Source organism: Lucilia cuprina, chromosome 2 (assembly GCF_022045245.1).
Source record: "Lucilia cuprina isolate Lc7/37 chromosome 2, ASM2204524v1, whole genome shotgun sequence".
In the NCBI taxonomy this organism is placed as follows: domain Eukaryota; kingdom Metazoa; phylum Arthropoda; class Insecta; order Diptera; family Calliphoridae; genus Lucilia; species Lucilia cuprina.
In genome coordinates, this window is record NC_060950.1 from 6,139,079 (window position 1) to 6,150,927 (window position 11,849).

The window sequence follows — 11,849 nt, forward strand, 5'->3', positions numbered from 1 at the left end:
TAGTTTAGTTTAGAGTCGTAGAATAAAATGTAGTTTATAGTTCAAAGGCTTTTTACGACATCATATTACTTATTATTCATATTACTAAATATTCATTATACAAATGTAAAACTTTTTAAATAAAAATTTTTATATTAAACTAAATAAATTATGGAAAATATGCTGCAGACATTTAAATGAATAATTCTAAAAATATAATTTATCATAAAATATACATGTACCTTTTATATACTTTACATACCTTTAAGCCCACAACACCAGCCGCACAGGGTCCAGAATGAACACCAATGCGTAATTGTAGAGTTTCAGTTGGTTTATGGCGAATTTTTAAATTAGCAACATTTTGCAATAAGTGCAATGCTAACGAGGCAATTTCTCCAACATGACGTTTGCCATTTCTCAATGGTAAACCAGAAGCGACCATATACGCATCACCAATTGTTTCAACCTAAAAACAAATGAAGAAAGAGTAAATGGTAATATGAAACAAGTAGGAAAGTATAGTCGGGCATGGCCGACCATATGATACCCTACACCATGAGTATATTTTTACAATTTTTACATTTATAAAATTTTAATTTTTTGTAAAGAAACTTTTATGTTGAATATTACCATAATTCCAAAATATTTAAGCCATTTATTGATAAAAAACTAAAATTTCTAAATGAGGCTTTATATAGGTCAAATATGGGCCGATCCTCGGTAAATTTGGGAAAAGGATATATTTCTAAATAACAGTTAGTTTTGTTGAGTTTCATTGCGATACAAATGGTTACAAGTCAATTTTAGACGTTTAAGTCATTTTTGAAGGGGGGTTTGTATGGGGGCTAGGGTCAAATATAGGCCGATCCTTCCGAAAATCTGCAGTATCATTTATACTTATATAAAACTTATTTGTGCGAATTTTTAAAGAGATAGCAGAATATTTGACGTAATTATAGCATAAAAAGTTCAAATCGGGAGGTACGGTTGTATGGGGGCTAGGTGAAATAATGGACCGATTTCAACCATTTTCAATAGGCTTCGTCCTTGTGCCAAAAAACATGCTTGGTCCAAATTTCATCAAATTGAAAATTGCGGCCTGTACCTTGCGCACAAGGTTTACATGGACAGCCAGCCAGCCAGCCGGACAGACGGACGGACGGACGGATGGACGGACGGACATGTCTTAATCGACTCAAAAAATGATTCTGAATCGATCGGTATACTTTAAGGTGGGTATTGGACCAATATTTTTGTATGTTACAAACATCAGCACAAACGTATAATACCCTCCCCACTATAGTGGTGTAGGGTATAAACAGTATTAGTAGTTAACTTCGTACATATTATACTCTGTACTGATTAACAAAAGGACTAACAAAATTTAGCTTTTCTTATATATATAGACTCGTATAAAATTAAATGTTTTTTTTTTAATGAGTTTAGTTATATTGATTTACGAAACATTTTTAAGAATAGGTCACATATGGTTGCTTAAAGCAGGCGTTAGTTCAAAACATTTGCTTTAACATTTCTATTAAAGTTTTATTCTTATACTCATAATAAGAAATAAGATACAATTTTAGCAACTAATTGCATATAAATGTAGATGTATTATTAGAGTAATAAATTATATCTGTTTACGTGGGTCTCCCTAAAATACAAACCCAACAGTTCCATAGTTACCAAAAATGTTATCAATAGTTTCGTACAAATCACGACGTCTTGCAACTTATTTATTAGACCAGAGATCAAACTACAAACAAGACTACACACTAGATTATAGACTAGACTATAGACTAGACTATAGACTAGACTATAGACTAGACTATAGACTAGACTATAGACTAGACTATAGACTAGACTATAGACTAGACTATAGACTAGACTATAGACTAGACTATAGACTAGACTATAGACTAGACTATAGACTAGACTATAGACTAGACTATAGACTAGACTATAGACTAGACTATAGACTAGACTATAGACTAGACTATAGACTAGACTAAAGACTAGACTATAGACTAGACTATAGACTAGACTATAGACTAGACTATAGACTAGACTATAGACTAGACTATAGACTAGACTATAGACTAGACTATAGACTAGACTATAGACTAGATTATAGACTAGATTATAGACTAGACTATAGACTAGACTAAAAACTAGACTATAGACTAGACTATAGACTAGACTATAGACTAGACTATAGACTAGACTATAGACTAGACTATAGACTAGACTATAGACTAGACTATAGACTAGACTATAGACTAGACTATAGACTAGACAATAGACTAGACTATAGACTAGACTATAGACTAGACTATAGACTAGACTATAGACTAGACTATAGACTAGACTATAGACTAGACTATAGACTAGACTATAGACTAGACTATAGACTAGACTATAGACTAGACTATAGACTAGACTATAGACTAGACTATAGACTAGACTATAGACTAGACTATACTATAGACTAGACTATAGACTAGACTATAGACTAGACTATACTATAGACTAGACTATAGAGTAAACTATATACTAGACTATAGACTATACTAGGCTATAGACTATATTAGACTATAGACTATACTAGACTATAGACTAGACTATAGACTAGACTATAGACTAGACTATAGACTAGACTATAGACTAGACTATAGACTAGACTATAGACTAGACTATAGACTAGACTATAGACTAGACTATAGACTAGACTATAGACTAGACTATAGACTAGACTATAGACTAGACTATAGACTAGACTATAGACTAGACTAGACTAGACTAGACTAGACTAGACTAGACTAGACTAGACTAGACTATAGACTAGACTAGACTAGACTATAGACTAGACTAGACTATAGACTAGACTATAGACTAGACTATATGCTAGACTATAGACTAGACTATAGACTAGCCTATAGACTAGACTTTATGCTAGACTATAGACTAGCCTATAGACTAGACTATAGGCTAGACTATAGGCTAGACTATAGACTAGACTATAGACTAGACTATAGACTAGACTATAGACTAGACTATAGACTAGACTATAGACTAGACTATAGACTAGACTATAGACTAGACTATAGACTAGACTATAGACTAGACTATAGACTAGACTATAGACTAGACTATAGACTAGACTATAGACTAGACTATAGACTAGACTATAGACTAGACTATAGACTAGACTATAGACTAGACTATAGACTAGACTATAGACTAGACTATAGACTAAACTATAGACTAGACTATAGACTAGACTAGACTATAGACTAGACTATAGATTAGACTATGGACTAGACTATAGTCTATTATAGGGTTTTACAAAATTTTATATAAATTATTTCAAATACTTAACATTTGAATTTTGTGAATTTGTAATTTCGTACCTTATAAACGTCATAGTTATTAATTATTGAATCACAACATGTATACAAATCATTTAACATTTCAATCACTTCAAATGGAGTACTGGTGCTGCACAATTCGGTAAAACCTACAATGTCACTAAACAATATTGTCACACAGTCAAAGCATTCAGCCTCAACAGGTTCGCCACGTTTTAAAGACTCTGCAACGGATCTGAAAAAAAAAACACAAACACACACATACAGATTGAATGAGTAATACAGATTTGTGAGAAAGCACTTGTGTATGTGTGTAAGTAAAGTACACACCTTGGCAACATTTGATTTAACAACATGTCAGTTTTCTTTTTTTCTTCGTAAAGCTGTGTGGTGCGTTCCTGTACTAATCCCTCTAAATTATATGCATATTTTTCCATTATTGAAAGCATGTTGTCAAAAATGTTCGGTTTCCTGCAAAAAGAAAAATTTAGAAACAATTAATAAATTTGTTTAGTAGTCGTTTCAGGAAGTAAGTTGTTTTTGTAACGTATTAAATGAAAAGGTTTCCTTGACATTGTACATTTTATTCATTTGATCTTTAAGCCTTCTAACTATTAATAAAAATTTTGTCAATGAAAGCTGTGTAAATAAAATAAATTAAAATGATTGTTTGTGGTAATAATAGTTTAAATTTAATTTTTAGTACCATTTTAATCAACAAATTATATTGAAATATTTTAAATACTTTTAATTAGAATTGTTTTTATGACTTCAAAAGAACAAATACATTAAATATTTTATTAACCTTAAATCATTAGTGTTTGTGGATGGAACTAAATATGCGTATTATTTTTTCAATGCCAAATAGTTACTAACCCAATTTAAGGGTTATTAAAATAAACTATGCACTTTTTGAAAATATTTAATACTTACAATCCAGCCTGCAGTTCTTTTAACTTCATGCGTACTAATCGTATATCGGGACGCAATTCTGGATCTTCTTCCCAACATGATCTCAAACACTGGCGCACATAGTCCTGTATATCGAGTTGTGATAGTGATGGACGGAAGACACCATGATGTAAAAATTCCGGTTGCTTAACAAATGTTATTATTTCTAAATAAATGTAAAAGGAAAAGAAAAATAATAAAAAAATAAAACGTTGTAATAAAACACCGTTTATGAATAGAAAAGAAGGAACTGTAATGGATTTTTCTTCTTATTGCTAAATGAGATACATGCTGGGTGCTCAAAAAAGCCAAAAAAAGCAAGACCAAACAGTATCCAATACTATATTTTGACTATAAAATAGAATGTGTAATAATATACTAAGTATAGTAGACTATAGATTAGATTGTAGACTAGACTCTCGACTATACTCTAGACTAGACTCTAGACTAGTCTATAGATTAAGATATATAGATATAGATATATAGTCTAGACTATAGACTAGACTATAAACTAGACTATATACTAGAATATATACTAGACTATAGTCTAGACTATAGACTAGACTATAGACTAGACTATAGACTAGTCTATAGACTAGACTATAGACTAGACTATAGACTATACTATAGACTAGACTATAGACTAGACTATAGACTAGACTATAGACTAGACTATAGACTAGACTATAGACTAGACTATAGACTAGACTATAGACTAGACTATAGACTAGACTATAGACTAGACTGTAGATTAGACTATAGACTAGACTGTAGATTAGAATATAGACTAGACTGTAGATTAGACTATAGACTAGACTATAGACTAGACTGTAGACTAGACTATAGACTAGACTATAGACTAGACTAGACTATAGACTAGACTATAGACTAGACTATAGACTAGACTATAGACTAGACTATAGACTAGACTATAGACTAGACTATAGACTAGACTATAGACTAGACTATAGACTAGACTATAGACTAGACTATATATTAGAATATAGACTAGACTATAGACTAGACTATAGGCTAGACTATAAACTAGACTATAGATTATACTATAGACTAGACTATAGACTAGACTATAAACTAGACCATAGACTGGACTATAAAATAGACTAGACTATAGAATAAACAGTAGACTGTAGTTTCCCACATAGTACATATTTTACTACTTTACTATTTACTATTACAAAAAAAAAATATTTGCAATTATTGCAAATATCTCGTTCAGCAAGTAAAATAATAAAATTTTATAATATTCTTACCCTCATGCGTATATGTTGTCTCACCCCAGGGTCCCTTACGGCCAATTATTTCATACAATACTATACCAAACGAGTACACATCTCCTTTTTGACTGCCGCGCAACGGTGGCGATGGATCCCTTAAAATCTCTGGCGCTTTCCATAAAGCACGTTTCAATTCCATTTCTCGTCTTTATAATAACAAATAGATAACCAATGAAAAAGCAAAAAGTTACAAAAAAATTATACTTATAAGAAAAATAACAGCAGTATAGAGTTAAATAAATAAAGAGAATTACAATTTAAGATATTTTTGTTGTCCGTACATATAAAATAAAATAAATAATTGTAATTGAAACTTGGAAATAACAAAATATTTGGATTTTGTAGGAATGGAAAGGTAAGCTTTTCTTTCAGTTTTGCCAGAACTTTTTTTCGCACTTACTTTTGCGGATCTTCCTGACCTGCCTTAAATTCATGCAAACCAAAATCTGCTATTTGACACACCCATCTGGAATCGATTAGACAATTGCTGGATCTTAAATTACCATGTGAAATTATCTCAGAATCGTGTAAATATATCATGCCCTTTAAAATATCACTGACTAATGAGGACACAAACATATGATCCAAATGTAAATCATCATTCGCTAAAACATCTTCCAAACTGCCACGGGCACAGTAGGTGGTGAATATGACAACAGAGCCATGATCAATGGAAACGCCTATGAAATTAATAATATTTTCATGGTGTATCTGAAATTTAAGAAAAAAACATAGAATTTTTTATTAATTTTTTTATTAATTTTTTTATTAAGTAGCGTGGCGTATGATTACTATTAATTGTGTTTTTAATAATCATACGCCACCTATATGATAGTATATTTGAAAAATATCTATAAATTAAATTCTTAATTTTTCGCATATATCAACAAACCTTAAGTTAAATATATAATAGATTATTTATTTTCAAAATTTCTTTACCCACCTCTCTCATTTGTTTCAACTCCTTGCGTATAGAACGCGTTATATCGACAGTCTTTTTATAAACTTTTTTCATGGCCACTATATTGCCACGATATAAACCTTTAATGAGAAAATATATAAAAAAATAACATCATTAGATAATTTAAGAACATCAAAAACATTAACGCAATTTTTTTCTATTTTTGATAAAATAATTATATTTTCTAAACAATTACAAAAGTTTTTTTTTTTTTTTGCTATAAATACAAGTGAATACAACTTAAGCAGATGATTGAATTATATTCAATAAAAAATAAACCAGACTAGACCAAATCAGCCAACCATTCACGCATTCATTCCTTCATTCAATCGATCAATCAACCCACCTATATTTGTAAAAGCCTTTTTATTTGTATCGCCTCCGGTTAAAATACTTTGACGGCATATTTGATACTACAAATAAAAAATGGTGATAATGAAGAGGAAATATGAAAAGAGGAAATGAAATATACAAATATTGGTTAAAAGGACGTAACTATGTGAATGATTTTATATTAGTGTTTATATGAGTTTGTTTGTGCTGGGATTTTATAAGGGTGTGATATTGTTAAAAAGTATTGAAGTTTACTTATGACGTTCAACCCAATTAAACGATAAAAGGCCGTAGGACTTGAAAAAAGATATTTAACAATTAAGAAAACTACTTACTTATTACACATTGTCATTTTTTTAGGTGATAGCAATTATTTCAATTAGGTTATTACCAAGTCATTGTTTTAATATTATTGAAATCAATTAATATACATATACATACTATGTACTTGGAACGGTATCATGTGCTAAAGTCTATAAAGCTCTTGACTTCAGAACAGATTTTGTTGACATTACAATGTAGCTAAATCTTAACTTTTCCAGTCAAAAGTCCAACAGCATTCTAAACAACTTCGTTTTATATTAGAAATTGATCTGATCTTTTTTTAGTAAAATGTTTATTTTTAGTTTATTCGACTCTGTAAAAGGTTTAAAAGACTTGAAGCAACTTGACTTGAAGTAAAAATTTGATCAGATTCTGAGCATCTCTTATAGTAAAAAGTTAATCGGACTCTAAGCAACGTTTCAAATAAAAATTTAATAAGATTCTGATCAGCTTTTCTAGTAACATGTTGATCAGATTCTGAGCAACTTTTCTAGTAAAATGTTGATCAGATTCTGAGCAACTTTTCTAGTAAAATGTTGATTAGACTCTGAGTAAATTTTTTAGTAAAATTTTGATCTGACTTTTAGCAGCAAAACGTTGATTCATTTCTCAACAACTTTTCCATTAAAAAGTTTTTCGATCTCTAAGCATCTTTTCCAGTAAAAGTTTGATCAGATTCTGAGCAACTTTTCTAGTAAAAGTTGGACTTTAACCTACTTTTAAAGTGAAAAGTTAATCAGTTTCTAAGAAACTTTTCTAATATAAGGTTGATTAGATTCTGAGCAACTTTTCTATAAAAAAGTTGATCAGATTTTGAGCAACTTTTCCAGTAAAATTTTGATCAGATTCTGAGAAACTATTCTAATAAAAAGTTGATCTGACTCTGAACAACTTTTCTGGTTTAGTTTAGTTTATCAGATCTAATCAGTTTATCAAATTCTAATCAACTTTTCTAGTAGTAATTGTTCGAACTCTGAGCAACTCTTTAAGTGAAAAGTTGATCAAACTCTGAGCAACTTATTGAGTGAAAATTTAAACAGAATCAGAGCAACTTTTCTAGTAAAATGTTGATCAGATTTTGAGCAACTTTTCTAGTAAAATTTTGATCAGATTCTGAGAAACTTTTCTCGTAAAAAGTTGATCTGACTCTGAACAACTTTTCTGGTTAAAAGTTGAGTTTCTATAGTAAAAAGTTATGAAATTCTTATCAACTTTTCTGGCTGTAAATGATCCAACTCTGAGAAACTCTTTGAGTAAAAAGTTGATCAAACTCTGAACAAGTTATTGAGTAAAAACTTGAACAGAATCTGAGCAACTTTTATAGTAAAATGTTGGTTCGACTCTGCGCCACATTTTTGGTCAAGAGCTAAGCTTTTATAATAAATTGATCAAACTCTCAGTAACTTTTTAAGTAAAAACTTAATTAGACTCTGAGCCACTTTTGCTGAGAGTCTCATCAACTTTTCTAGTAAAAAGTTGATCAGATTCTGAGTAACAATTCTTGTAAAAGTTGATCAGTCTCTGAGCAGCTTTTTAAGTAAAAAATAAATTAGACACTAAGCAACTTTCTAGTGAAAAGTTGACCAGACTCTAAGCAAAAAAAGTTGATTAGCAACTTTTCTAGTTAAAAGTTAATCAGACTCTGAGCAACGTTGATTAGACTTTAAGTAATAGATTAAATCGATTTTAAAAGATTCTGTTTTAAATGGCTTTTATTAAAATCTCATTGCTCTTAAGGTTAATTAGCTACTAAGTAAATAATTTTACTGTTAACTGAAATTAATGTAGATTTATAGTATTAATTTAATGACCATAATGTTAACTTGTCTACGTAAATTGAGTTGAACCCCTACAGCTGTAAGACCAAGTGAGAGAGAGAGAGAGTGCGAATGCAAATAAGTTAAAGAAAGAAAGAAAAAAATACTTACAATATTTTTATTTTTTAAATTATTATATTCACAATTATTGTCCACATTTATAATGGTCACATCTTTCATGTCAATTTTCCACAAGAGACCAGCCAATGTTTGTTCATAACGATAATGCCTGCAAAGGACATGAACGTAAAGGAAATTTATTTTAATTTAAACTTTTATAAAGATTTTAACTAAAGAAGATATTAAAGAGCAAAATAAAACAACAAGAAAAAATTGACAAAAAAAAAAAAAAAAAAAAAAACACTGACCTAGTTGGTTTATGTATAAAAACAATTTAAAAGAAAGTACTAATTGTGATAAAATCTATAGAAATAAATTTATAATAATAAAATAAAAGTTAAATGTAAAATAAAATATAAAAATATGTTCACTACTTAATAAGAAAAATGCCAGCTATTATTAGGAATAAACCAAAAAACGAGGCAGATATTATATAGCGCCAATCCAATTTTTTCATTCGACATAGTTCACCACGAAAACCACACAATGGTTCAGCTAAAGGTGGTCGACCTTTGAGCCACTGGATGGGGCGATCAGTTTTAATATAACGAAATTCCTATAAATAAAAATAAACTTTTACTAAGTATAACAACCTTTTCGAATTTAATTTATCAGTAAGTTTTTATTTAGTTGTTATAACTGAATATTAATTTAATACATACCGGTATGGTAGATTGTTTATTGTACACAAAATATCCTACGGGTTGCATAGACATTTTGGCCAAAGAATTGGCAGCATTTACACTGTTCATATCATGCTGTAATGTTATGACTGTATAGTTACCCTCAGCATCGCCATTACTATCGATGTGCACCTGAATGAAAGAATGAAAGAAAAACAAAAACAAAACGAAATAAATAAATAATAATAACATGTGTGTAAGTAAAAAAGAGAATTAAATTTATAAAAAATTTAATAAAATATTTTAATCGTATTTCGTATACAATAACGTTTACATTTCATAAATAAATAAAGAAGAAAAGTTCTTTAATATTTTTGGAATTTATTAGATAAAATATTTTTATTACTATTAATCTCTTCCCAAATTATTTATTGAACAAAATACGTATTAAAAATATGAATTGAAATGTTTTAAATAAGTTACGTTTTAGTGATATCGATTCTTAAGTACCATGTGAGGAGTAAAAAAGTATCAAAATATTCCCTCTAAGAAATTCTTATTCGATGAGAATACTGTATAAAAGTATTTTTAAGAATCTCATTAAATGTTCCTTTGTTTTGTTAAATCTTTGATTAATATTTAAAAAAGACAATTTTTTAAATTTTATTTATTCTACTTTATTTATGAATATTTATTTACTTTAAAATAAATTTATGAAAATTTTTTATAAATTCTATTTATTTTATTACAATGTTTATGTTCATAGAAAGCATTTTCAGAAAGTCAAAATAATTTAAGGGAATTAAGTCAAGTTTTTATTTATTTAAGCAAATATGTCTATCTGGTATTTATGTATTTTAAATAAAAAAGAACGCATAACCATAAATAAATATAAAAGCAAATAAATAAAACTTTTTGTTTATAATAAAGCAGAGGAAGGATGTTAATTTGTTTTATTTAAAAGTTCATTGTTTTTTGGTTTTTATATTCAAATTTATGTTTTAAGGAACCATTTTTAATTTAATTTATTATTTTTAATTATAACACTTTAAAACAACGAAAAATAAATTTTATGCGTATGATAAATATTTAATAAATAGTCACAATAAGTATACGTTATATATTTTCAAACTTTTTTTCAAATAATTCATACAATAAAGAACACAATATGGGCTAAATAACTCTAGTCTATAGTCTAGTCTATAGCCTAGTCTATAGTCTAGTCTATAGTCTAGTCTATAGTCTAGTATATAGTCTAGTCTATAGTCTAGTATATAGTCTAGTCTATAATGTATTATATAGTCTAGTCTATAGTCTAGTCTATAGTCTAGTCTATAGTATTGTCTATAGTCTAGTCTATAGTCTAGTCTATAGTCTAGTCTATAGACTAGACTATAGACTAGTCTATAGACTAGACTATAGACTAGTCTATAGACTATAGACTAGACTATAGACTAGACTATAGACTAGACTATAGACTAAACTATAGACTAGACTATAGACTATAGACTAGACTCTAGTCTATAGTCTAGTCCATATACCGGCGGATAGAGAGGCAGATAAAAAAATCACCACTACACACAAAATATTGGCATTTTTTCATTGAAATTGCACTGAAAAACATATTTGGTTATTTTTAATTTTGAAGATTAAATTGCATTATTGTAAAATGCGAATATTTATAAACAATGTGTAATCAATGTACTTAAGAATGATAATTTCTTTACATAGAAACAACATTTCTAATTAAAATGTACAAAAAAAGTATGAAACAAGACTAACTTATTTACTTTCATTGTTATGCATTCTAGAAAATTATTTAGAGTGTACGTTGGTTTTGTAAATTATGCTCTTGCTTTTGCAAGTTGTTTTTTCAAGTTGTGTTTGCAATTTCTTTAACAAAGCGACATCAACCCGCTTTGTTGAATGCTGTCAAGCAACTAAATAAAATATTTTTATTTTTTATTCTCTTGTTTAGAGGTTCGTATGCGATCGTGTTGTGTACATGTAATTTGCCGAAAATCTTCGTTGTCAGAACAATACTAGCGCCGACGTCTGGTCTAGTCTATAGTCTA

The 11,849-nt window shown here is 29.0% G+C and overlaps 1 protein-coding gene across 1 annotated transcript in view; it reads right to left on the minus strand.

Moving 5' to 3' along the window:
* Nucleotides 1-11,849, minus strand: part of LOC111688747 (guanylate cyclase 32E) — a 60,683-nt gene that overhangs the window by 1,974 nt on the left and 46,860 nt on the right. The window contains exons 9-19 of the mRNA XM_046946958.1: nucleotides 9,814-9,966; nucleotides 9,526-9,707; nucleotides 9,143-9,260; nucleotides 6,904-6,970; nucleotides 6,540-6,637; nucleotides 5,997-6,307; nucleotides 5,573-5,742; nucleotides 4,284-4,467; nucleotides 3,681-3,821; nucleotides 3,393-3,585; nucleotides 242-448 (exon numbers count right to left, since the gene is read on the minus strand). Coding sequence (XP_046802914.1) covers nucleotides 242-448; nucleotides 3,393-3,585; nucleotides 3,681-3,821; nucleotides 4,284-4,467; nucleotides 5,573-5,742; nucleotides 5,997-6,307; nucleotides 6,540-6,637; nucleotides 6,904-6,970; nucleotides 9,143-9,260; nucleotides 9,526-9,707; nucleotides 9,814-9,966 — 1,824 coding nt within the window. The remainder of the gene's footprint in view (nucleotides 1-241; nucleotides 449-3,392; nucleotides 3,586-3,680; nucleotides 3,822-4,283; nucleotides 4,468-5,572; nucleotides 5,743-5,996; nucleotides 6,308-6,539; nucleotides 6,638-6,903; nucleotides 6,971-9,142; nucleotides 9,261-9,525; nucleotides 9,708-9,813; nucleotides 9,967-11,849) is intronic.